Here is a 27,404-nt window from a genome sequence, read left to right as displayed (position 1 = left end):
TGGGGCAGGCAGCTGTTTCATTTCTGGCTCCAGGCTGTGGGTTGAAGTTGAAGCTGAGCCACTGTTTGCCCTTGGCTGGGATGTCTCATGTTGAGGGAGACAGGGAGCATGGCAGGGAGAGTGTGAGGGAGACCACGTAGTAGGGGCAACATGGGGGGATACTGTGTAGTATAGGGGATGGAGCCTCTAGGGAGTGGGGGGTGACTGAGAGAGACCCACAGTGTGTGTCTCAGGGGGAAACCTGGGGGAAACTATGCAGCCTGTGTCCTCCCCATCACCACTTAGCTCCAGTGCTAACCTGTCCCAGCCCAGAGTTACTGCTGCTTCTACTGGCTGGGCCAAGTCATGGCTGAGACCACATCTGCTGACTGTCCCAGAGCCAGAGCCGCCACAGAAGATAAGCTGCCAGGGGGAACAAGTGGCTGGGAGGGACAGGGTTTGGGGGAGCACAGGCAGTGTGAGGGCAAGCGGCTAGATGGGGCATATGGCAAAGGGGCTTGGGAGGACAGGTACCAAGAGGGAAGGTGCAGGCATAGAGAGGAAATGGTCTGGCAGTCTGTACCCTCACTGCTGCTTTTCCCACTGCAATGATTGGGAGGGGGACAAATTAAGATATCCCTGCAATAACTAGATACTATACATGGAGTATTATAACAAACTTATACCATTTCTATGGATAGAATCTATTTTTGGTGGGGTTTGTATTACATTTGAAATTGCCTTGTATTCAGGTAAATATAGTAGGTCTTATTTTCAAGGCTAACACTGAAACACTAGGGATAAATAATTCTGAATGGAAGTGAGTTTCACCTTGTGTGAAACTTATCAAAATGTATAGTGTGTGCTCTCTGTGTGATTTTCAGAGGTGCAAAACACACTTAAATCTAAAATAATTTCCTTTAGAATGTACAGAGATACTTCTTAAAATGAATTTCTGAGCCAGAGACTGACTTCCATTTCTCAGATACTTCTTCACTGAAAAAAACTATTTCTGCCCAGATGTAAGAAGAGCTGAACTAGTTTTGCTTATTCCATATACAATGATAGAATGTGTGCTTATATTAACACAGTATACAAATTACCTCACAGAGCACATAAGTAAGTTATTTTCACTGTGTTCTGTATCCAAGACCCTTAACCAATCTCATCTGAGAAAATACTGGAATAGTTGGTACAAAACAAAAAACCAAGCCAAAAGAAAAAAAATAAACACCTGAAAAGTCATACACTCACCACCATAAAACCAGATTGATTAGAATCCCAAAGGCTCTTGATAAATGGGAGAACTGGACTACAGGTAGCAAAAGAAAAAAAAAAAAATCAACCAAGAAAACCTAAGTCACTGTCCAGCTCTACTTTCCTATGATACAGTGATATAGGGAAGCAAAAAAAAAAGCATAAATACATAATCGGAAATATGATTAGTATTCAGGCTAGGCAGCACAACTGCTGAGAAGCATCCAGGGGTTAGGGTGGATCACAAACTCAAATCGAGTCAATGTGGTGCTACCATAAAAAAAAACAATTACAGCTTTAGACTGCATTAACAGAAGTTTTGTATGCAAAAGATGGTTGGGAGTATTGTATCCCAACAATAGGAGGAAAAGGATGAACTGGAAAGGATGCGAGGGCAAGTGACAAAGATGATAAAGAGGCTGGAATATAGGCTTTGAAAGAAAAGATTGAGAGAACTAGGTATATTTATCCTGGAGAACAAGAGAAAGGGGTGGTGGGTTTCATCATAGTTTTCAAATATTGAAAAGACTGCTAAAAAAGAGTGATCTTTCTTTATTACCACAAGGGGCAGCATACAAGACAATGTGTTTAAATGGAAACAAAGCAGATTCATATTAAAGCTGCCTTAACAGTAAATAATAATAAGACAATGGAACAAATTGCCCTAGGGAATGTTCTTCCTTGGAGGTTGCCAAGAAGAGGTTGAGTAGATGGCTTAGGAATAGCAAAGCCCCCATTTGTGCATAGGGTTCTACTATATAGGGTGACCAAACATCCCAGTTTGGCTGGGAGTGTCCCAGATTTCATAGGACAGTCCCAGCCAGTTGCTGAAGATTAAAACAAGCATCCTGGAATTGCAAGGGCATGAGGCGCAGTCCAGTGGGGAGGCAAATTGGCTCAGTGCACAAGGAAGGCGGGAGGACAGGTCCCTCTGCTTCCTGCCTGCTCAGCACACTGCACCACTCCACCTCTGTTTACAGTGGCACCATTGACTTAGGAAGAGAGGGAGGCAGTGTCCAAGATTTCCCATGGTCCGATGTGGTCACCCTAGTACTGCATGACCTTTGAAGTCCTCTCCTGTGCTATATTTCTATGAAAACCTTGCTGTCTAAATCACACAGCCACAAATCACAGGATTAACCATTGTCTGCTTAAAACTTATAGAACAACTTTTATTTTCCTTCTAAAAACTCATTTGTACTGATCTCTAATTGAGTCACATAAAAAAAGAAAAATGATATTCTTGTTCTTGGGCTCATCAATGCCATACATCACTAGCTGCCATAATCATACATCCAACACCACTTTGCCCTACATTAACTTAGAGGGAGAAGGCTGCTGGATCAATTTACATGAATAACATTTTTTTGCAATAGTGTCCAATCCTATCTTTAGTTTTCTCATATACATATATAGAAAAAAGGAAGATCAGCATGCAAAAGGCTCAGGCTTAACTTTCAGAGATGCTGACCACTCTTAACTTTCATTGCCTAAAAGCTAGGCACTTGTTACTAATACCTGGATGCACAAATTAGCACAAAGGAGAGAAAAATTGATGCTAAGGTACCCCTTTGAGTGCTCAAAATGGAATAGGTCATCATTAAAAGAGAGCGGTTATCTTTCAAAAGTAGTATATATATTTTACACAATCAAAAGCCTCTCATGCACCCTAGCCTTGATTTCATTTACCACATTTACTTGAATATAAGGCAACCTGAATACAAGACAACTTCCCAATAATTAAATTCTATATATGGAAAATGTATACGTGTCTTATGATTTTCCATTTATAGAATCTAATTATTGGAAGTTTGCCTTGAATTTGCCCCCCACCGACTGCTACAGCAGGGAAATAAATTTGGGGGGCTAGGTGGCCACTTGGCCCTCCGCCCCTCTCCTAACTTCTTTTCTCTGCAGCCCTTTCCTCACTTCCTTACTGTCAGACTCTGCTCACTGTGAGCACATGGAAGTGAGAAACAAATTTAAAAACAGTGACCTAGGAATAAACATAAATGTAGTAATTTACATATAGGGACATTACTACAGGTACCCATAGACTTATTTCATCCAGAATTGATGCAGTTTGAAACCCTTTTGAAACTGCTGGAAGTTTTAGCACAGATACTCCATAAACATACTTTTAAGCAGCACTTATGTCCCACTTGTACATAGTACAAACTATGCATGGCATTAGTCCAAAGCCAAAAGGCTCATGATTCACCATGTAGTTCATTGGTCTGAGCTCCAACAGAGACAACAGTGTTTCAAGCCAGAGTGACCCCATGGCTGAGCACTGTTCCTCCCCGTGTCCCAATTAGCTCCCCACTCATGACTGGAACTGTGTGTTTTTGTCACAAGTCCTGGAATCCTTCATAACTTTATATGCAGATGAGGCATACGGCAACCTGGTTTGGCTCCATCTCACGAAGGGTGGGGCCACACTAATCAGAAATGAAGGGCTGAGAGGGGAGGAGACAGAGAGACTCTGCATGGGACTTTTGGGACCCCATTTGATTATGTTTCCCAAACATTTAAGGCTAATGAAGAAACAGGAATGATTGGAAATGGGAAAGAAAGGTGCAGCTCAGCTGCGGGAGTGAAGAGGAAGTCAAAATACATTCAATGTAGTGGTTCACAATGACTTGAAAAAGAGTCAGTGTTGAAGGGGACTGAATGCAATGGGCACCATCATATAACTTGTTCAGATGGGCTGTACTAATCTACCCCTGTGGTAGGTTTCCCTCAGTATGTTTCCTGGCAAGGGAAACACCATGTATCTGAGTCATGAAGGCAGTTTTCCTTAAGTGTTCACATAGATAACTGTTCTTCTGGCATAGTTTAGTACCTGCTGAGGTGTTAGGGCTTAGAACCCACTTTATGGAAATGGGAATCTTCTCCCTAACTTGCTCCTGTGGCCATATGGCTGAGGGCAGGCAAAATTTGGGGGCATCTAAACCCAAGCCTCTGGGTTGGGGCTTGCACGCAGGATGCCCACGAAAAGCCTTTGGAAATATCTGAAGCCCCTGGTGTGGGTGGAGGATGTTTGCTGGTTGTAGGGCCACTTATGGTTCTGGAATGACTAATGGATTTGGACTTGGTTTGGCTGATTTGGCTTGAACACAGAACAAATAAATAAATAAAAAATTTGCCTTATATGGACCACGTGCTTTACACTTATGCTTAGTATTGGCTGCATCTGATCCACTTTGTAGTTGGTTTCTATTACTGAGCACATGCTGCTTTTGGCAGCAGTTTAAAGATAGACAATGTATTTAATGAAGTCTCCTTGAATGTGAATGTAAAATGAGGTGCTTTCCCCCCCATGTTGTCTTATATTTGAGTAAATACTGCGTGTATTGCATTATATACATATACATACATGTACACATACACACACACATATGTTTAGCTCAAGGTTCTTCCTCAGTCTCGGCTGCTCCTACAGTTCCTGATTCTAGACCATCAATCCCATAAGCTAGTGAATCTCCTCTGGAAAGCTATTACCAAATCCCTTATATCTGAATGTGCTGGCAAGCTTCTTGCTTGAATAAGTCTGTAGAACCACATTACCATTTCTCAGCATAATCCAGAGCTTCTACCAGGGAAGTATTTCAGGAAAACAGTGGAAGTCAGTTACACTAAGTTTGCAAATATCTGTCCACTGAATTTCCAAAACTATTATTTCCATGTTTGGATATTGTGTGAATGGAGGTACATATTAGAGTACAGATAGTACAGCTGTAAAGCATTCATGGTGAATGGAAAAAAAAAATCTTTGCACTGTGATGATAGAGCACATGCGTCAGTCTGACTGAGAGGCAAATGTCAATAATTATGCTGCAGATTTAGATACTACTTCTATCCTGACAATGCAGGAGGCAACATTTTATATTATCCCGAATTACTGCTACCAAAGAAATAAATCTTATTTTCTAAGAGCATAATCTAATTACATCCTCTAGAAGTCGATGGGCCCAGAAACAGATTGTGTTAGTGATGTGCTGTCATGAGAATTACCGTCATCAGAAGATTTTTTGTATTAACAGGAGCACCTTCAGGTTTTATTTCAAGTTATACTTTAAACTGATTTTGTTTGACACCCTTAGAATCATTTACAGAAACTACAGCTTTAAGATTTATCATCCAAAATGTCTAAAGTAAATCATAACATACTTTAATATAACATGCAAGTTAAAAACCAGAATGCATCACTGATTCCTGTTCAGGAAATGACTGTGTATTCTGCTAAGTCAATACTTTTATAATGGATTGGAACTTGTACTCAAAAAAGGAGAAAAATCTCTTGATGTTTAGGGTTGATTGGTAGTTCACAATAATTTTATTACTGTAATAAGACAAGAGGCAATTTCAATTTTTGTAATAATTTTCAAAATTATTTCTTACTATATATCATGCAGTCACATATGCATGGTTGTATTAACTTTAAAAATTCTGTAAATAATACAGGTGACACTGAAGCCAAGATTAGACTGCTAAAAGTAGACACTATCATATGCCAGATATACACAAGAAAGAATCTCAGATTTGGCTACAGTGTGTTTGCCCACAGAAATGTACAATCCCCCTTCCTGCATTGAAAACACAACATTTGCACAGACAAACCATATTTTTCATGGAAGACAGGTTAAGAAAATAAAATTCTAACTAAAAATAAATGTGAAAAATTACCATATTTTTTTCATGAAAACACTGGCTTTTCCACTGCAGACACACTGGAATATTTGCCTTAATTAATGAGAATGATTTCTGGGCTCCTTTTTCTCATGGCAAAGGAAAGTGGGTTGGAAATTACTAAACCTGAAATAACCTTATCCTTAGCCACGAACATGGCAGAAGTAAATAAAAGATTTAAAAATTCTATAAAAGTTAAAACAGTTAATTTATGAATAAAGAATTGATACCAAGCCAGAAATTTAGTCTTTGCACCTGCTGGCTGTCACAAATTTTAATAAAAATTAAGTTTTAAGCTTTTATATTTGCAATTACAACTGCTTATGAAAGAGTGCACAATTCCTGTCCCCTCCCTCCCCTCCCCTCCCTTCCCCCTGTTATAACCCAGGACTTGCAGGGAATTAAGACTAGAAATGCTTGCTCTAACCTCTTGCTTGTAGTCCTGGCCCACATGTTTCATGTGCCCCTGGGCTGTCTTGGCGAACGTTCCATGGTACTAGCTGGCATCTGCGCCATTTGTGGGTCTTCCACCTGAAACAAGGAAAGCAATAAACTAGAAACAATTCATTTAAATTAATATCTGCCATAAGAAATGGGAGTAATTGTTTATTGGTTAATATTCTTAACCAATATTAACCACAACAAAACATAGTATGCAAAGAACTTATTCTTTCCCTCTGTGCTCCACTTATTGTGCTCACTAGTTTTATGAGAGTTGCAGGTGCTTGACACTTCCCTTTATTTGTAAGGGTCTCTGGAAGCTGGCCATGGTTTTCTTTACATATCTGAAAGCTCTGGAAACACAACTCATTGTTAACAAATATATAGTAAACATATCAACAAAAATCATATCATTGCTAGGATTTGTGTAAGCTGACTTTGTCGTCTACTTTGAAATTTTACCTCAAATTCGGCTGCACTATGTCCAGAAATATTGGTGCCAGAGGCAAGTATTTCTTAGGGAAGGATTTTTTAGGCAGAGTTTCCAGGTCATTTAAGGAAGAATGTCTTGTATTTGAAAGCTTGTCCAACTCTCTCCCAATTACACAGTTGTTCCAATAAAAGATATCACCATAAGAATTCCTCTTGCATAATTTATGGACTATCATGCCTAGAACATAAATCTTAAATTGCTATAGCTATGTTGGTATCATTCTGATCATATTTAGTATTATTCATAGCACATAATGGTCTTGATTTGTGCAAACAACTTAATTTAATGAAAGAGCTCCTTCTGTATGATTATATGCTGAGAGCATGTTGCTATTAGTGATTAAAAGTCCACAGTCTACTGATAACTGAAAATGTTGGAGGGAGACACAGAGGGTTATATCTGAGTCAAATTATGCATTTTAGCATATTCTTTGGGTGGAAATGCTGGATAACATGATTACATAAACCAGTACAGGGTCCCAAATAAACTATTATACAGGTTTACAGGTACCCCTCTACCCAGAAAGATGATGGACACCTTGCTGAATGACTATACTGAGATGTCACCCAGACAACCATTTGGAGTCAATGACTTGAAATAATTCTCTAGTCTGATGCGTTTAAGAGGGGTTTTTCTTTCCTGCACAATGATATGGAAATGGCAGAGAGAACATTATTTGGAGGGAGGGGGTTGAAGATTCCCAAGCTGAACACAGAGAAAAGCAGAGCTTGGCTATATATAATGGGGAAAAGGGGTTGGGCAGGACAGCCATTGCCACATGTACACCAGTAAGCAAATTGCTGGACCAAAAGCACTCCTCAGAATATACAGTGAAACAACTTGCAAGAATGGGAGAGCAATGCTTTTTCTGAAATACTGTTTTAAACAAAGTACATTTTACCCTCATTGAACAAATCAATTGCATATTTAATTCAATTATCAACTAAAATTCTTCTGTATCAACAGAATTTATGTCTAGATTGCCCTGGAAGTGCCTAAAAATCCCAAATCCTGGGCAGGATGGCTACTGTCCCAATCCAGCTGTGATCAAAAGTGACATGAGTGTGTGCGGGGGAGCGGGATGGGGAGAAGTTATATATTTCCAAAAGATGACCCATGCTGCCAAACCATGAGCTCTGGTGTTTAGAGTGATCCAAAATTGCTGATTCATGCTAGATACTCCTTTTTCATAAGCTTCAACTTTCAGTGTAACTTGCCCTACCCTATACTGGTACCTGAACTGAAGCAGAAGTAGATATAAATGATGCTGTTAACACTTCCTAGGAAAAAGTTTTAAAATGATATTCCCTACCATTTGGAGTGCTGAAGTTTAGCCGCTTCAAGAACTGTACACCCTCATATATATTTTTCAGCTAGGTACATCACAATCTGCTGATGGACCAGATGTCATAATTCAGATGAATGAGAAATGTTAAAAAAAAAATCAATGTAATATAGTGCTTTTATAATTTCATATATTATTGAGGCTGGCTGGGGCTGGGGACAGTGGCTTTTCTGGCTTGTCTGTGACAGTCCGGGGGTGGGCTGGTCCTGGCCTGGTGCTTGCTGGAGCAGACAAGCGTGAGCCAAGACTAGTGTGCTGTTCTATGAGGGTGGGTTAGTGGGGACCCCCGAAGCAGCCTGGGATACTGGGGGACTGTGACCTAAATTGAGTCAGGAAGAAATCTGGTACAGAAGTTTGATAGACCAGCCTAACCTAAATTGCTTAAATCTGATCCAGACTACATCCATCCAGATCTACCTTAAACTGACATTTTTGTTTATGTGCACTGAATTGTTCTGTTACAGATATAGACCATCTTTTAATCGCTTATAACAGTTTATGTGTAATGTGTACCTAGCCATAGCTGCTGCAGAAAGCTGATTTCCATAGGAGGATCTATTTTGCTTAAAAGCTAAAGAGATGTGAAATAGGAGAAGAGACCGGGAGTACTGTCAGATGGCAAAATTGTCCTGATATGAGTTAACTTTATTAATGGAACATAAAAACCATTACAAAGGAAAGACCATTCTTAAATACCTCTGGTTTAAAGAACAATGAGCCATTAAGTCAATTGATTCCCTCAGCTATCTGAATAGTAATACCAGAGATGCTGTACTGTGTACCAAAAATCTGAGTAGGGTGCTTCTATTCTGAATAGAAAATCAGCGTCCCCACTTAATATGTGTACCCCAATTGTGTGGGGCTGATTTTTCAGGAAAGCATGTGTATTGTATATGAGAAAATACGATACATTCTGAATCAAACATTTTTCCTTAAAACTAAATATTTTATAAAATATTTCCCAATTACATCAAAATATTTTTTCTGTTATTTAAAAGTTTCAAACATGAGGGGCTGGATCCACCTGTGCACTATGACTGTTGTGCACTGCACTGGTACAGCAAAACAGCCTAAAGCTTAACTTAACCAACTACTTAAGGATGCACTCTGCTTAGGGGAATCCTCGGATGACAAAACAGCTGTTATAGTAGCTTCTGCATTGACCTACTAAGGTCCCAAGGGGCAAGGGAATGGTCAGGGAAAGGGAATAAGGCCAACAGACTCTTGTTCCTGGCAATCCCCACCTCCTAGAACAGTCCCTTAGGTCCACTGCTATATTGTATTTGGTCTGTGAGGGGAGTTAGTTGATGACTAGTTTTACTTTGCAAGGGACTGAGATGAAATGGGAAATTTAAAACTTCCTTTGTGTATACACACTTTCTAAGTTGTTGTGCAATTCCCTTTCCCTTTACAAGCTGTCACCCTCTGTTATGGAATATGGTGCATTTCAAGGGGACTATATGTGTTTAGTTTGTGAGGCCTTCTGGAATAATTTAGAAAGTTTTACAATTTGCAGCTAATCTACAGCACTCACAAAGGATTACTAAGTGATAAGTATTCAACCTCCTAAAATTTAGTAACTAAAACTGTTGATATTTGAGTATGTTTTACATTTAGCTGCAAAAGTCAAAGCCTCATGATTAGAAATAGAGCACTGGAGTAAATGAATTATGGATGGATTCCAGATATAAACGAAACAGAATGTTAAATCACCGAGTCAAATACAAGTACAATGTAACCCCATCAAAATCAATGAGATTTAATCTATATTAACTTGGCTGAAAGTGGGTGTATTTTACCTAAATTTTCAGTTCATCAGGCTTGCAAAAGGTGTATGCTAAGCACAGTTCTCTTAAGTAGTTAGCATTACCTGTAGGTATAGCAGACAGGGGGAGCTTCACATTCCCTCTCCTCAGATAATGCATCTGGGCACTCACGACCACCATTGGAAGGGAGCTGGATGATGACACGATGGCGAGACTGTTTCCTTACTGTGGCAAACCCTGCAAAGAGTGGAATATTTTGGTTCCTTTCCACTCACACACCAAGGATTTCTAGAATGATGATTATACTGCGATCACAGTAATTAAGAAAAAATAATGTATTAAACAATTGACTCTATTGATGGACAAGGTCAAGTTATTTTGACCATGACAGAAAAAAATTTCAATTAGCAATAATCGCGCCTTGGATTAACCTCATTGGCTACGATACTGCCACTCCACTCCTACACTTTGATTTTAGCCAAAAGATAAAGAAGCAGAACGGCACTGCTTTCAAACACAATATTAATGCATAAAATGTACAACTTAGCAAAATGTTGGCAAGGCTTGATATGCTACTATAGTGTACACTTTTACAGATTACTTAGTCCCTAAAATTAAGAAACAGAAATAGAAATAATATGTAATGTAGCAAATAATTAAGTCCTAGAATCTTCCATTCCCTAAATAACAGAATCACAAAATCTAATTGCTTTTCTCTTATCTTCACACCCAGCAATTAGATGGATTTAATTTATGCATTTGTTTTTGTCCAGGGTTTGTTTTAATGCCATTCACTACACACTTGCTTCCCACATGGGACCCATAGTACCCTATCTAGATATACAAAGAACTTTTCGAAAGAGCAAATCTAAATGTGAAGTTTTATTTCCTGGCTCTTGACTTAATTTACTGTTCACATGTTTTAATTATTATAGCTATTTATTATTCATGATAAATAAATTATTCCAGGCAGACTTGATTTGAATCATATTCCAAAGATCAGAGCTTTAGGCAGAAAAATGAGAGAACCATCATTCTGTAGTCACTCTCAGAACACAACAGTTATTTAATTTTAAAGCTACTATAATCTAGCAGTTTTAAACTAAAAAACTGGTTTGTAAAAATAGATTTAGAAAACCTAATGTGGATAAACTGTTGAAATATGATCATAAGACACAACTGAGAATAATATTTAATGGATCTGTTCTGAGATGTACTAGCTGAGCTAGTAACAGCTGCAAATGGCTTATTAAAGGATCTGAAACTTGGCTAGACATGTAGATTCCTAGGCACTCTGCAACACCAGCGATTGAGAGGGAGATGGTAGAGAAGCCACTAAAAAGGATCCTGCCACTTCACTATTCAGTAAAACTGCCATAACAAAAGCTAAGATCTCGCTCCCAAAAAGCAAGGAAGAACTGAATCCCAAGGGTGCTACTGACAGAATCAGCTGAAATTGGTAAATATTTTGAAGCAAACATTGCTTGCATAGTATTGAAGCACTATTTGGCTCATTGAGTAGAAATGTTATTTGTGCTCTTCAACAGATTTGCCACCTCATTTGCTCATGCCCATTATTTGCATTCAGTCCGTCTCAATTTGTAGTGTATATACTTCACTGCATTAAGAACCCTCTTTAAAACAATGGACATAGAACAAGACAATTGTGCATCTTTGTCAGAAAACAACAGATCCTGAAGAAGCATCTCAGTAAGAAATTGATAATTATGCCACAAAGTAACTGATTTCATGTTTTAAGCCATACACCCAATGTTTCATGCTGTCAGATTGATTGGTTCCAGCTTTGTGTCCTTTTTATTGTTTATACATTTAATCTGCTTAAATCCTTTATTTGTTGTAAAAAGATCTAATCACTAATTGGAAATTCCTTTAAAGTGGCTTTATAAATGTATCCTTATTAAAACATTGAGAATTGAGCATGACATTTAAAGAATATATATATTTCATAGATTCAGAGATTGTTAGGGGCTGGAAAGAACCTTGTAGATCATCAGGTCCAGTCCCCCTGCTCTAGGCAGGAAAAGACAATTGGGGTCAAGTGACCTAAATGAGGTGTCTGTCCAGACTCCTTTTGAAGATTTCCAGGGTAGGTGATTGCACCGCCACTGGAGGGAGTTTATTCCACAGTCTGGATACTCTGAATGTGAAGGAGTTTTTTCTGGAACTGAGCCTGAAGCGGCCTTCCAGGAGTTTGTATCCATTGCTCCTGGTCTTCCCCAGGGGTACCCAAGTGAACAGCTGCTCATGCATTCTTGATGTACTCCCCTAAAGTAGCAGGAAGCTCCTACAAAGTTCCCTCTCAGCCTCCTCTTCTGTAGGCTGAAGAGGCCCAAGTCCCTCAGCCTTTCCTTGTATGGCTTGTCTTGCAAGTCCCTGATCATATGGGTGGCTCTTTTCAGGACCCTCTCAAGTTTTTCCAAATCCTTATTGAAATGAATGCCCAGACCTGGATGCAGTACTGTTGCTGTGGTCTCACCAGTGTCGGAGTACAGTGGGAATATCACTTCCTTAGTTTTGCATGACATGCAATGGTTATGCATACCAGCGTGTTGTTTGCCCTGCTGGCCACAGCACTGCACTGTCAGCTTATGCTCATGAGATGGTCGATCACTACCCCTAGGACCCTTTTGGCCATAGTGAAAGTCAAATTGTCGCCACCGAGCCTGTAGGTATGTTGGGGATGGTCTGACCCCAGACGGAGCACCTTATACTTCTGAGTGTTGAACTTCATCTGGTTTCGGTCTGCCCAGCTCTCCAGCCTGTCTAGGTCTGCCTGTATCTGCAACCTATCTTCTGGCATGACCATGCTCCCTCATAACTTGGTGTTGTCTGCAAACTTGGCCAGCGAGCTTTTCACCCCCACATCCAAATCATTGATAAAGATGTTGAAAAGCACCAGTCCAAGCATGGACCCCTGAGGGACATCACTGGCCCTGATGTAACAATCTCATACTTTTTGGTTTTATAAGTGGGTCTCAGTAATCACCATGTCTCATAGGAGGATTAACATACTTGGAACATGGAATTACATTATTGACTCGCTCTCTCTATGTGCATATTACATGGAAACCTCCCATCCTGCTTAAGAAAAAAAGGGGGTAAGGCAGAAATACCTGGACAACATGAATTCAATCAATGCTTTTGCTCAAACTATAATGTCAATTCAATAAATATTCTAAGAGCTTTACGGTATTTAATTTTCTTATAAAAATGTTGACAAACACATTGAGGCCTTCTAGTGCATTTTTAAGTCAGACCTTAACATAAATTTGAATGCTGGTTATTTTTAAAGTTAAACTTCCTTTGATAGCTTTTAAAGTACTATAAATGGAGCAAGAGATGAATCTCCTGCTGCTAATATAGAATTTATATGTTAGAGGTTAACACCTTAGGGGGTAGTCAATACAGTCTATCATATGCATTTTTAAATGCAACAAATTCCATCCTTGAATGCTCAAGCTCCTCCAACAAAATCAAAGAAAATAGCATACATGCATCCAAAGGCAAAATCTATCCTGTTAGGTAATCATAGAATATTGTATTAGCTGTACAATATGATGTTATAGCAATGAATTCATATCTGTTGTTTGGCTCATTAGCTGTTTGAAAATGGCAGATCCAAAGAAAATATTATAATAAAAAAGCCTGCAGCAAGAGGAAAAAAAAGAACTGTTAAAGGAAATACTTAAGAACAGCTAAGAAAGAAAATGTGGGAGTATCTGCCCACGGGCCACAGAGACTGCCAGCTGTAAGTATAATGTTACAATGGACTACATATGGTTTTAAGTAGTGGACAATGTTCTGTTGCTCAGAAAAAATGATCATGTACTATAGAAAGGGTGTCAAAGATCTGGCCCGTGTAGCCCTATCATCTTTCCTATGATGCTGCCTGTGGGTCTGGGAGTGGACCCACATACTTCATGCAGTGCATGCTGGACCCCAATCTAACCTGCAGACCAACTCTATACCCAACCCAGCACCCAGGGCCCAATGAGCTTGACACCCCAATACTACAGCAAATGCTACTTCATCTAATCTTTGATCTAGCTCTGAGAAAGAAGGTAAACCTCTAAGGTAGTGATTCTCAGCCAGAGTGCAATGACCCTGGGGTGCCATGGAACCCTTAAGGGAGCTGCAGGGTGCCACAGAATATTAGCAGTATTTGATACGGAAGCACCTATGCCCGATGAACAAAATAACCCAAATACTTCAAGTGAGAATCCATCATGTCAACAACATTCTGATCTATTGCTGTCTTTGAATTCTTTGCAACAGAAGAATTGCTCTATTCTTTTTCTGTAGTCAAAAAATGAGTAAAAACTAACAACTGGCATTTTCTGAGAGTGTCTTTGGTCAAATGAGGGTGTCTTGCATCTAAAAAGGCTGAGAATCACAGCTTTAAGGGAAAGAACAGACCAATACCAATCTATCAGAAATCAGTACAGTGTCTATCAAAGAATGTGGTGGTGGGGAGGTTTATTTCTATTTGACTTTTTGAAAGTCTGTCAAGTGATAGACAGTAAATCATGTTACCTTCTTGACATGAAGAGGGACATGGTGTCCACTCACTGAATGGTGTCACAATACAGTCTTTTCTACAAGGAAGCAAACAAGGCCTCACTGCTTCTGGTCGAAGGTTTTCAGGGCATCTAGAAAAAAGGAAATGCACATAATAAAATGAAAGATCATTCTGTAACAGAGTGCTGACGTGCGACCGATGCTGGAAACCTAGAGATGCTGCACAGGAGCTGTAGTTGTTCATACTTCCTTTGGGCTCAGAGCTAGAATTTCTTAGCATTTAAATTAATTCCTCTAAATTTGTGAATGTTATACAAGGTTCTAGGTGCATAAGTAGAATTAGTGGAAGTTTTGGCAAGGACCCCCTATGGTACTTTTACAAATAAAAGGCTTAGAGTTACCTTTACAAACAAACAAACAAACCCTGCAGTTGGGAAGCAAATATTTTTTATTACCAATAACAGAGAACAAAGTAACCATGGAATGAATGTGAAATTTGGGGAGCTTGAGAAAACTAATTTAACAGACTTCTTAGCATGACTCTTAAAATCTACAATTTAGGCATGATTTATTGTTAGACCTTGTCTACACCAGAAAGGTTTTCTGGTACACCTATACCAGTAAAGTCTTTTAGGAAGAGAGATGGCTTATACAAGAAAAAAACCCAGTTTTACTGAATTAACTAATACCATTTCCCAAAATAAGCAAAAATAAACTGTACCAACAGAAGGTTTTTTGACAAAACAGAATTGGTAATTGTCCCCAAATCACTCCTACCTAAGAGAAAATCTCCACTGCTCCCAATAGGACAAATAGGACTGTTGAACTGCTGCTCCCAATAGGATAAATAGGTCATAGTTTGTAGAATCAGAGCTTGTGAAACACGCTGAGTCTATGTGCCCAGTTTCTGGAAGATGGGCATGCTGGAAGCATTATAGGCAGGTTATTGCTGAGAAAAAAAGCCTATTAGTGGGTCCACAATGCCACAGTAACATAGCTACATTGCTGTGGTGCAGGACATTGAACATGCAAAAAGCAGCATAGTATGTCTCTGCAAGGAGCTGCCTGCCTTTCACTGTATAGACATACCCACAGACACAGCTACCTTTAAATGCACAAAATAACCCTAAATGCTACAACCATGACTGTATTTAGTTTGTATGAGAGCTTGATCTTTAATGAAAAATGAAGGCTCCAAATCCTGTGGCAAGACAACTGGTTCAATTAAAATGCCGCTTCAACCTTTTATGTTGTTTGTATTTAGTATATGTGGCTTAAAGCAGATTATTGATTTTTTTCCCCCCAATCCTTATTCAAGGTCAAATTAAACATAAATGATATGAGTTGAGATCTTGTACTTGTAAAGTAGATAAGGACAATAATATTGATTTTATCATACCGCAGTAATCTTTTTATTTAAGGGGAATTTAAAACAAAGTTCCTATTTACATTTTAATGTCAAACGTCTGCTCTTTAAAAATGATTCAGTGAATTTAACGTGACAGTTTGAAAGTCCAGTCAATACTTTTTTGTTCTTATTTCACAGGATTTGTCTATGACATAATACAACAGTCCTCCTTCCAAAAAATGAAGGTCAAAATAAATTCAAGTACTGTAATAGCAGGTTTAAACATCAATGGTAAGCTCACTGTAAAATGACTTAAACTGTAAACTGGCTGGCAACAAAAATGTTTACTAGTATTACACAACTGCAGAGAACGCTACTAACAATGGCTGAGTGTGGCGGCATGTATGTTATAAAATATGTGGTATGCAAATTACTATGCATAAAATTCTCCCCGTCATCCCTCTTCACCCTTCCCTGTCAAGTGAATTTCTTGACCCTAGTTCTAATGAAACAGGAAAACATATGAGAACTTCTGTTCTTGCTCTGTAATGTACTACCTATTCCACCTCTGAATCTCTCCTGACTAGAGTAAGCTAATCATACTACAAAGTAACAAACTGTAGGGAGATTTTATAAGATGCTGTCACATTCATTTCACCTGCAACTCATTTGTATCTGAACCCTCACCATACACCACAGTAGATCATTAGAGCATTGGGACATAGGCACCCCTTGTGAAATATGCAGGTGTGGTAAGGCTAAAAGCTTGAGATCTTTACTCTGGCTCTGCTAGGCTTCATGGTAAGGATCCAGCTACAGTTATACATCCTCCTACGATCCACAGCTTCAGAGTCCTACTTGGATCCTGAGGTACAAACCCCTATACACCCTCAAAGACAGCAAAGGCTTTCAAGCCACTGTATTCTCCCCAGTGGAGAGTTTGCTTCCCTCTCCCCATGTCCCTAGTCTACTGACTGCCTAATAAGATAATCAGGTGTCATAGATAGCTCAAGAAGAAACACTGCCTCTCAATGATTCACTGAAAGGCACAGGGTCATACAGTTGCTCATCAGCAACTGTAGAGATGGATTTGGCCTGGTGTCTGTGTCCCTGCTTGACGACTCTGCAGTGGAAGCGTCAGCAAAAACTACCATAGTGAGAACTCTCCATGGCAAACAAGGGAGAAGAGGAGTTCTATAGCTCTTACACTTCTGCTAGCATGTTAGTTTTATACCTTTAAGAGTTTAGTTATTTAAGAACAGACGTAAAAAAAACAGCTATATCTTTTCCTTGTGCGTACCAAATTCACATATCATTGAATTATCTGCATCGAAAAAACAAAATATAGAGATCATTTAATTTAATAAACAACGCTGCACAGATCCTTACTTTTTTGGTCCCACTTGTCCCACATTCACTCTCACACAGATGACTTTTCTTGTTTGCATCCCAACAGAACAGGTGGCTTCTCCATTCCAACTAGTAGATGAGTTGAATGCAGACACAGACACATCCTCTATACATTGGCCCCAAGGTCCAGTCTGCCAGTGGTATACAGTGCAAGGGTGTTCGTTGCAGCTGCGGGTTTCCTGTAGCACACTACTGTTTGGGCAATGAACACCTCCTGGAATAACAAAGCAGTGCAAATGTTCATAATGAAGTAAGAAATAAAATGCTATAAAATGTAACTGAAAAATAGTTTACATATGTTACGCTGTCTGGAAAGTACAGTGATGAACTATATGCTTGTTACATGGCATGAAGCATTTGTTGTTTTTCTCTCGAAAACAGAAGCACGTGCTCTTCTTTAGGATTTATGAGGAAGCATATTTGCCTCCCTGCCTGTCACCCTCGGAATTTAAGTTGGCATCTTGCCCAATTGCTGCACATCAGGAAAGGAAAGGGTATATTAAATGCTCAGTGATGAGAGAGATCAAGTAGGCCTCTAGGTCTAATAAAAGAAATGATGGGTAACTTCCTCTTTCCCACATAAACAAGACAAATGTCACAACAGGATCAAATTCTCTACATTTTAAATAATCATTTCTTTGAACAGCTAGTCCCAGCATACACAAGAGGAGAGGTCACTTTTAACCAAGTTCTAGGACGAAATCCCAGTTTTGGCAGGCACTTATGCATGTTCTATCCCAGTAAGGCTTGACTTTTAGAGTTGGTTGAAGAATTAACTTTCATTGAACTTTTCATAGAAAATCCTGTGTGATTAACTTTAATTTTACAGAGTGTGAAACCATAGCAAAGACTAGTACTGTAAGTCTAATCTTTAGAAAGATTATACACACAGACGCACACACACACATATACACACATATATATGCATCTATACATATATATACTCATACATACATACACACACACGTATGTATGTAAATGTATATGTATATATGTGTGTGTGTGTACACACACACACACACACACACACCCCTACCAGAATTTAGTCACAGATGGTACAACATGCATAATTTCATATCAGGACAGCACATGCATAGCCCTGAACAAAACCCAGAAGCATAGGGCAAGTAAAATATATGGTTAAATGAAAAGATCCAAGAATTTATTCAAGGCAAATACATTCACTGCAGAGAAATGAAAGCCCGGTGCAAATAAAACCAGCACACAGAAATACAAACTATTTCGTAGACTCATATAGCTTAGTAAAGTAGAAATTTAGAAAGGAAATAAAACCCAAACCAGATCAACATTCTCAAGTTGATCAGAATAAACTGGTGAGTCTGCTACAGTATCAGGAAATAAAAGGAATGATTAAAGAAGATAAAGATATTGTGAAAGAACTAAATGATTTTTTTCTATGGGATTGTACTATAAGGGCTACTGGCAAGACAGCATTCAAAACCTACTTGTTTCAGGTAACAATGTTTAGATAGTGTTGAATACTGAAATGTCAGAAGAGGAAGCACTGAAACAAAGTGCTACATAGAAAGACTGGGGTACAGTTGATCAGTAATGAAGAATTCTGAAGAATTTTAGGAATAAATTCACAGATTAGATTCAGTACTGACAAATATAAGGAAATTCATATAGGAAAAAATAATTTTATGTAGTGTGGGTTCCAAATTGACGAGGGACCTAGGACTATATTATTCAGTTAAAGATGGAAGCCAATATAAATGTATTGGAATGCCCATTAATTTTCTATATCTTCTATTATGTATAAAAACATAACAGACCAGGCAAAAAATAATCAAAATATGTTGTTTCATGAGTCCTGTTGTCATTAAAGGTACATCATTGCAGATTCATAAAGCAAATCAAGCCTTCTTGAGGGGCTTGACAGTTCTTTCAACACCTGAGTTTATATACACCTGAGTTAACACTCTAGCTAGAGTTAGCAAACAGCAGAATGTCAGAAGAAAAGATAGTTTCATCAGCACAACATCAAGACCATTAAAAAGAAGAGAGGGTCATTAATGCCTGTGGAATGAAGAGTTTAGAGGGAATCAAGTAGATTATAAAGATCAGCTGAGGGCCCTGTGATGCATGGTGTGCCTCTATGGTTGGGAGCCCAGACCCGCTGATGTGGTTCCAACCTATGGGAGCTTGCTACTTGCCAGTGTGGGGTGAGCTCAGGATCACACTCTTGGGCCCCCTGCACCAGCAATAAGGTGATGGGATGTAATGTTGGATCCTGCAATCACACCCTTGCCATGAATGCGTGGCTTGGCAAGAAGCACAATTGTTGGGGATCTTGCATTAGATTCCATTGCACCCACTTGCATGTCTATCAGGGGCTAAGTCTCACTAACTTTGATCCTGAATGAAAAACAGTTAAAGTTGGGGTGTTTGTGCTACACTTGTATTGCTATGGAATCATGTAGGTATAACAGTTGCATTACAATTGCTTAATTGGTATTCTCTGAAAGTATTACAATTGTTATGCCTGTCTATACCATCAGTGTCTACTTATTACTTACACCAAATATATACCAAGCATTAGGGTCAGGAAGAAAAATCAGATGCATCCCTACATGGGATGGAAAGACGTGAATGTTACATAGATTAAAACTGGATCTCTATGACAGCTGTGTGATGTGTGAGGTTACTGACTTGTCCTTTACTGTCGTTTTAAATTTTCAGACAATGATTTTCCTGAGTTTCTAGCTGCATAGGGCAGATTAGCTCAGCATTAACACAAATGAGAAACTGCCTGACTCACAGGAAAACAACTTCATAAATTAATATTCGCTTCAACTGAAAAGAGGAGAATGATTCCAGAAAATATGAATAAGCTAGTGCATTGGCACTAGTTTACACATTTCAAATGCCATGCAAAACCTGTCTTGGGAAATAAGATCCTCTCTCTGAGAAGAGATCCATTCCTGATTTTCATAACCATATAGCATATACAAGTAGGTGTAGTTTATCTGGGTCTGGAAAAAATGCATGCACACCCTAGATCAGATTCTCAATTCTCAAGTCTGCTTCCTACAGGAATGGAGATGATTGCGCCAAGGTGGAGAAGAGAAGAGAGGAATTTACTGCCTTTGTGCTTCCTCCTCCTCAGCCTTGCCTGCAACCTGATTTAGAGCAGTTTCACACCTGCTCAAAATTTATGCTTGTCTTTTCTTTCAACCAAGAACAAGTGAATTGCAGCGATATACTCTGGTCGTATCCTTTTCCCTTCCCATTCCCAAACCACAGTACATCAGAGACTGTGAAAAGGGCCAACAAGTTTTTACACCATGGATGTGTCTACACATGCAAATGCTGTGGTTTGGGTTTACTCCAGAATAATTTACTGTGAAGTAAACACACCCTGGGCAGGCATCTACACATATGCGCATTTGGAAACAGATTTGATTTCAATGGGAGAAGCCGGAAAGGAATGCTCCCACCCTGCTTCTCCCTCCTCCCCCCTTGCAGCAGCCAGGGGGAGCTCTAGGCTCTCCCTGGGTGCTGCCCAGGGGCTGGCAGGGAACACAGGGCCAAGAGACAGTTGTTTCTTGGTGGGAGCTGGGAGATGGTTCCCTGCCCCAGGAGCTGCCTGATGTTGGGTGGGAATGGGTGGCAAAGCCTGGGCATAGACAATATCGCCCTGCCCTGGCAGCAGGGAGCTTCCAGCCCTGGCTCCTGATCAACAGCAGGGGGCTTGGAAGGAGCTGTGGGGATTCCCCACCCAGCCAGGGGCTTGCTGCTAGCTGCCCCACTACCAGATCGGGGAAGGGGGCTAGGACATGCCCCTCCTCAACAGCTCTTTCCAAGCCCCATTCTTCAATTGCCTGAATGGGGCATGGGGCTGGGAAAAAGCTGTGGGGCTGGGACCTGACCCAGACTAGGACAATTTCTGGCCAGACCCAGGCTGCTTGTGCAGACTTCCCCACAAAGCCTGAGGCTGGCTGGGAACTGTTCCAGTCTGGGGAAGGTCCCAGACAGCTCTAGGCTGGATGGGGAACTCTTCCTGTGCAGGGATCTCCCAGCCCCTATTCCACAATAGGTGGGGCAGCAGGCAGCTTCTGGGGGCAGGGAGCAATATCCCACCGCTTGGTGCCCAGCTGACTGGGAGCAAATTTGCTCCTGGTCAGCTGTCTACATGCATCTTACTGTGCAGTAGTAACAAATTTAGAGGTAGTAAATGAACTGCTGAGTAGAGCAAATTACTGTGCAATAAGGGTCTTTATATGTAGATGATGATGATTATGCACTAATTTGCTCTATCTACTGTGTGGCAAAGCATCTTGTGTAGATGTACCCCATGGGTATTTCCTGGTGTATGGCCTTTTCAGACCACATGGACACCATAAAAGGGCTTTAATAACCAAGAATCAAGATACTATGGTATGCTCCTTCCATGAAACTTGTAAGTATAATATGGGATTGGACAAGACTTCAAAAAGAGTAAAATCCAAGTTTTGACTTAGCTTTAAATATATCAACATTAAGAACCAGAAAGGCAAGCTACGATTTTTATTTTCTTTCAGAAAAATAGAATGATCAAAGATGTTATAATTATGGTGACCATACATCCTGGATTGGCCTGGAAAAAATGGCCAGATTTTGTAGGGTGTTCTTGTGTCCTGGCCACTTGGGGTAAATTCAAGCAAAAGCCCTGGGTTTTGCAGGAAGAAGGCAAAGGCTGCTGCCACGTGCACTGCTCTTCCAGCCTGGAGCAGAGACTGGTCAAAGCAGGGTGGGGTGGGCCAGGGAACAGGGCCTGAGCTGGGGCCAGCCACCTGCACGGAGCAAGCCTGAATGGCTGCCCACTGCTGGTAGCCTCGTACCCTGCTGCTGTGGCCACTGCTGAGGGCTGGGCTGTGTGTGGTGGCCTTTAATGGCTGCTGGCAGCAGGGAGGTGGGGCCACTCCCAGCCAGGTTCAGCTTCTGTGCATGGGGAATGGAGCCCAGCCATGGGCCTCTGTGCTGTTCTGCCCTGCCATCAGGGCTACTGGGAGTTGTGGGGTGGGGGGAGTAGTCTGTGTGTGGTGTGTGTGTGTTTGTATGTTCGCCCAAGTGTGTGAGTGCATGGTGGTGTCCCTCACCCCGTCCTGGATTTCCTTAACAATTATGTGGTCATCCTAGTTATAAGAAAAAACTTATTCAGGCCTTGAAATAATACAGTTCTTTAAAGATAAAAGATCTTAAAATAAAGTTAATAGAGTCAATTTAGTTATAGTAGTAATGGTATTTCAATCCTGGAAGTTTGTCTTTTATTTTTAAATTATATACAGTTTATTGAAAAATGATTCAGCAAACAGACTCTTAGGACAGAAACAGACTTTGCTTGACATTGCCTTTTTATAGCAACACAAATGGTAAGCAAACAGACATCCCTACCCCTTGTTACGCCCTGGAGGGGCCTGAACATGTGTACTCTGGGAACTCCTAGGGTTGGGTAGGATTAGGCCCCTCAAGAGCATCTGCCCAGATTTCCCTATTTATAATGGCATGCCTTGGGGAATCTTGGGGTGCTCCACCTACACAGACCAGCTATGAGATCTCCAGGAGCACATCTCTGTAAGTGGGGAAAGCCCTTGCAGGTCTCAGTCTGTAAGCATGGGACCTTGGGAAACCCTGTTGGCCCATGTCACCATGCCAGGATCCATGCAGTTCTCATGTACATCCATCCTGGGTCTCATGTTAACCCATGGGAGGAGGCATGGGGCAATACAGGACTCAGGAAATTCCTCTGCATGAAGCATGGGTTGGTGTCAGACCCAGTGCAGGCTCCAGAGTGGAGACAAGGGCACCAGGAATTCCCCAGAACCCATGCCACGCTGAACTTCCTTGCCAGGACATTCACCAACCTGTGCTTCATGAGGAGGCATGGGTCACCGCGGGTCCTTGCATGGAGACATGAGGGGGTAGGGATTCCATTGGTCATGTGCTGCTCCATGCCTCTGCACTGGGACCCTTGCTAACCAGTGCCTCATGGAGAGGCATAGGCAGTGTGGGACCCAAGCCCTGGCAAGGCAGTATGGGTCAGCAAAGGACATGGGAAATCCTGGGCAAGAGGAACTTGTCAAATGTTACCCTGCATTGGGCCTCTGTTCACTGCAAGACAAAGGATGCTCTACGTTTCACCCAGTAAACTGGATCAGCTATGACAGAATGTGTCCTGCCACAGCATGATCTGCTTCATTTTATAACATCTGTTTTTACCTTAGACTGAAGCAGTTAATCCCACCCCTATTTAATAAAGCATATTCTTAATTGCTTTGAGGCTTCATCCAACTCCCCTGATTTTCAGTAGTGTTCAACCAAGCCTTTAAAATTCAGTTCATGCTTAAGTTTTTTTTTGATATATTGATGCCTCAGGTATGAGGGTGGGAGGTGTTGAGCACCCACTTCCAGGATTTACTACCTACTTTTTAAAAAGACATTAATGAAGTTAATGAAACTTGGGGGCATGATTTCCTTCTATAAGGATCAGATTTATATTTCTGTGGCACAAAGTTAGGGTGCATTTCTGTTTCTTGCAAAGTAAAATGAGCACTTGAAAGGCAAATGCCTCAATATATGCAGGAAAATAAATGGCTCATGAAAATTATTTTTAAAATTATTATTGGAAAATGCATTTCTAACTTACCTTATAAAAATTGTCAATATGTATTTTTTATTTATATTAAAATTGTAATAAATATGACAGCATTGCCATTGCTTGTTAATATATAATATTGACACATACCTACTATTTCTTTGTTCAATTGAAATGAATGAAACAGAACATGAGTTGGAACAATACAATTCCTGTTGGTTCTGTGATTTTAGAAAAGTAAGACTGAATACAACAGTATACCACAGAACAATACATAAGCCACACAAGCATTTGAAGAATGGAGGTTGGATGTCTGGAAGCTTAAATCAAAGTTGCACAGTCCTTATGAAAATACTGTATGTTCAATCACACAGAAGCAATCTTTTCATTGCCACTTATTCTGGCACTGCAAATGTATGAAATTGAACACCTGTGTCTAGCCCTAGTGATTTAAGTCAGAGCACTGAATTACATTAAACATAGCTAAAAGGAATACAGCCCTCATGCATATAACTTTGGAACTCAGACTATATACTGGCAGGGAGAGGGTAATTTGAATAAACACCTGCTTGGACAGCTCTTGATTAGTAGCCCTCTTCCAATAGAAATGTGTCCGACTACAGAGACCAGCTATGAGAACTCTATGAGAATAATTCAGGACAATGAAGGACTTTCCATATACATCTTGTACTGGACATTATTTATGGTAAAACATTTGCCAGTTTAAATTAAAATGCAAAACAGAAAATCTGTATTTGAAATAAGAATACAGAGAACTTGTTCAAGAACAAAGAGTAGCCCAGATTAGTTTTAAACATACCAAAGAATCCTCTGATTTAAATTATACAAAGCACAAAAAAGCTTTTACTTATATATAACAGGTATTTTAAATAAGAGGAGGAGTAAGGATGCTTTGTAATAACCAGTTCCCTCTGATCATGGAATTATTTTATCACTACAAAGAAAAAAATTCATAATCAAACACAAACCCTGGTGAAGTATGCATCCTTACCTTCACCTGCATATGCCAAAATAGAGCGGGCACGCATCTGCTTTCCTTCTGTGGTTTTTCCTGAGCAGGTGTGTGAGCAGGAGGACCATCCAGACCACATGCTGAGAACACAATCCTTTGGGCATGGAACTTCACAGACAATGGGGATTGGGTAGATAGCATCTCGACACAGCTGTCTGTCAACCTCTTCTCCTGGGAAAGAAAAGGCCAGTAACAGTCTATCATTTGTTAAATTAATTTAAAATGAGCAATCTAGCCCAGATGGGCACACAAATAAATTAGATTCTGTTGTTGTGTAAAAACTAAGTAAATAGATTAGTTATCAAAATGACAGTCTTCTATGGCCAAATGCTATGAAAAATGCCACAATACTCATATGTATTCATGAAGCAGAAACTGAAACCCCACTAAAGTGGACATCGACTTAGTTATTCTTTAGCCTAGTAACTGTGTTATTCAATATTTTAAAATATATGAAATAATTTAGAAGCAACTTAATGCTAGTATAGTGCACGGTGTGCAATCTTGATGGAGCTGAAAAACAGTCTATTACAGGGCTGGAACCAAAGGTCCACTGAGTGATTCCATCTAGTCCACAGAAGCAGGATATCAGAGACAATTTGTCAGCAAGTCTCAAGTGCATTAGTGGTAATTCAGTGGTGGGATGATAGGCACCAGAGAAATTATGGTAGTGGGTTGAAAATGCTATCAACTTATCCTCAGAATAAGTTGTTTTACTTTGGCCCAACATTCCTATGAGGTTGCTGACCCCTGGTCTTTCACATTATGTTATGGTCTATCACAGGGTTGTCCAACTTCTTGCAAACCCCTGGGCTCTCGCCCACAACACGCACAGTTCAGATCTCACCCTGCAGTGCAGACTCACTCTAGCTTGCAGGCATAAGCTGGAAGAAGGAGGAGGAGGCTACAGACTGGTTTCACCTTGTGGCTCCTTGCAAACCACAACCCACTGATTGGTCTATCACACGGGTGGGCAATTATTTCAGGTGGAGGGCTGCTTAACAAGGTTTAGTGAGCTTTTGAAGGCCACATGGGTAGTCCCACCCATTGACAGCCCTGCCCCCTGGGCACTGTCTTGGGACCAGAAGTCCCACTCCTAACCCCTGACCTTTGCCACTGGAAGTCCTTCCCCTTGCAACCCCCCCATGCTCTTGGGGGGGGGAGGGGGCTGCCATCTTACAACCAGAAAATAAACCATTATCATATACTAAAAGTCAAATAGGTATTATAACATATTTAAATTTTATTACAAAAATATTTTTTCATGATTTGTGTTTGCACACTGTATATAGAGTATAACACAAAAATAAATTCTTAGCTGTGTATATTGTGTATGGGGGTGCAGGGATGTGGGGGGGTGTGTGCATGTCTGTGTATGGTGGGGTGTGTGTATGGGAGGCATTTGTGAGGGGATGTGTGTGGGGGTATAGGGTATGCATAGCGGCTGTGTATATGTGAAGGTGTGGGGGCAGGTTCTGGGAGTGTGGCATTTGTGGAGTGTAAGGAAGGGTGGGGGTATGTGAGGACCCCCCATATTGTCCCCATGGTGCAGCAGCAGACAGAGTGCTTGTGCCCAGTGGCGTGCAGCTCTGGCTAGTGCTGTACATTGTGGCAAGGAATGCAGCCTCTGCCAGGCCACCTCTATCACCAGTGCTCCCTGCCATGCATGCGCAGCCCCCACACTTGTGTGGCACAGCAGGGAAGCCCCCCACACTGCAGCCAGCTGCCTTCCTCACTCTCTGTGGAGCAGGTCCCTGGCAGCTGCAGCAATGACCATAAGGGTGGGAGCGAGGCTCACTAGGGTATGTTTGGGGTGTGTGTATACATGGGCGCCTTGCTCCCACCCTCGTGGGTGGAAGGTCTGGGCAGGGTACAATTCATTGGTGGGTACCATGGGCTGAAAGTGCCTGGCAGGCCAGATTCAGCCCACACGTTGTATTTTGCCCACTCTGGTCTACTGGGTCAATCATTTTGTTTTAATAGCTAAGAGCAATGAAGTATTTTCACTGATTTTAAATCAGGGTTGAGTCCTTAATACAATAAAGCAGTAAAAATGGTCACAATACTCTTTTCCAGCAGTAAAGACACCTAGTCAATAGTAATAACTAATGACCCAATTTTCAAAGGTTAACTGTAAGAAAGTTGGGGGTATTAAAAGTCAGGACATAAGTCTATAAAAATTGCTTTCTCTTAATCCTAACATTATCTTTTTATTACTGAGTAGATCTTAATCCATTAAGAAATAATCTAACATCATTTCACAATGATGTCAATTTTGTTGACATTTTATACAACCTTAAAACCTCTCTCTTATATGTTAAGAATCTGTACATCAAGTTCAAAATTTGAAAAAGTTTGTATATGAAGAGGAATTCCTGAAAATAGGGTTTTGACAATGATCTACATGTACAGTTACTCACAGTAACATTAGTGTAATACTATAATATGAAATAAGATCACAAAATTAAGTGAGGTGGCAATGGCGGCGGCTTGTTTTCTTTTG

The 27,404-nt window shown here is 40.5% G+C and overlaps 1 protein-coding gene and 1 pseudogene across 1 annotated transcript in view; both read right to left on the bottom strand.

The window, feature by feature from the left end:
- THSD7A (thrombospondin type 1 domain containing 7A) overlaps nt 1-27,404 on the bottom strand; it is a 528,740-nt gene that overhangs the window by 93,472 nt on the left and 407,864 nt on the right. The window contains exons 11-15 of the mRNA XM_090046913.1: nt 24,881-25,072; nt 17,250-17,484; nt 14,528-14,643; nt 10,078-10,210; nt 6,356-6,459 (exon numbers count right to left, since the gene is read on the bottom strand). Coding sequence (XP_089903039.1) covers nt 6,356-6,459; nt 10,078-10,210; nt 14,528-14,643; nt 17,250-17,484; nt 24,881-25,072 — 780 coding nt within the window. The remainder of the gene's footprint in view (nt 1-6,355; nt 6,460-10,077; nt 10,211-14,527; nt 14,644-17,249; nt 17,485-24,880; nt 25,073-27,404) is intronic.
- Nucleotides 10,273-10,438, bottom strand: LOC149864848 (U4 spliceosomal RNA; annotated as a pseudogene).

Source organism: Crocodylus siamensis, chromosome 5 (assembly GCF_052110815.1).
Source record: "Crocodylus siamensis isolate JL-2025a chromosome 5, ASM5211081v1, whole genome shotgun sequence".
NCBI classification, from domain to species: domain Eukaryota; kingdom Metazoa; phylum Chordata; order Crocodylia; family Crocodylidae; genus Crocodylus; species Crocodylus siamensis.
This window is presented reverse-complemented; position numbering and strand designations above follow the sequence as displayed.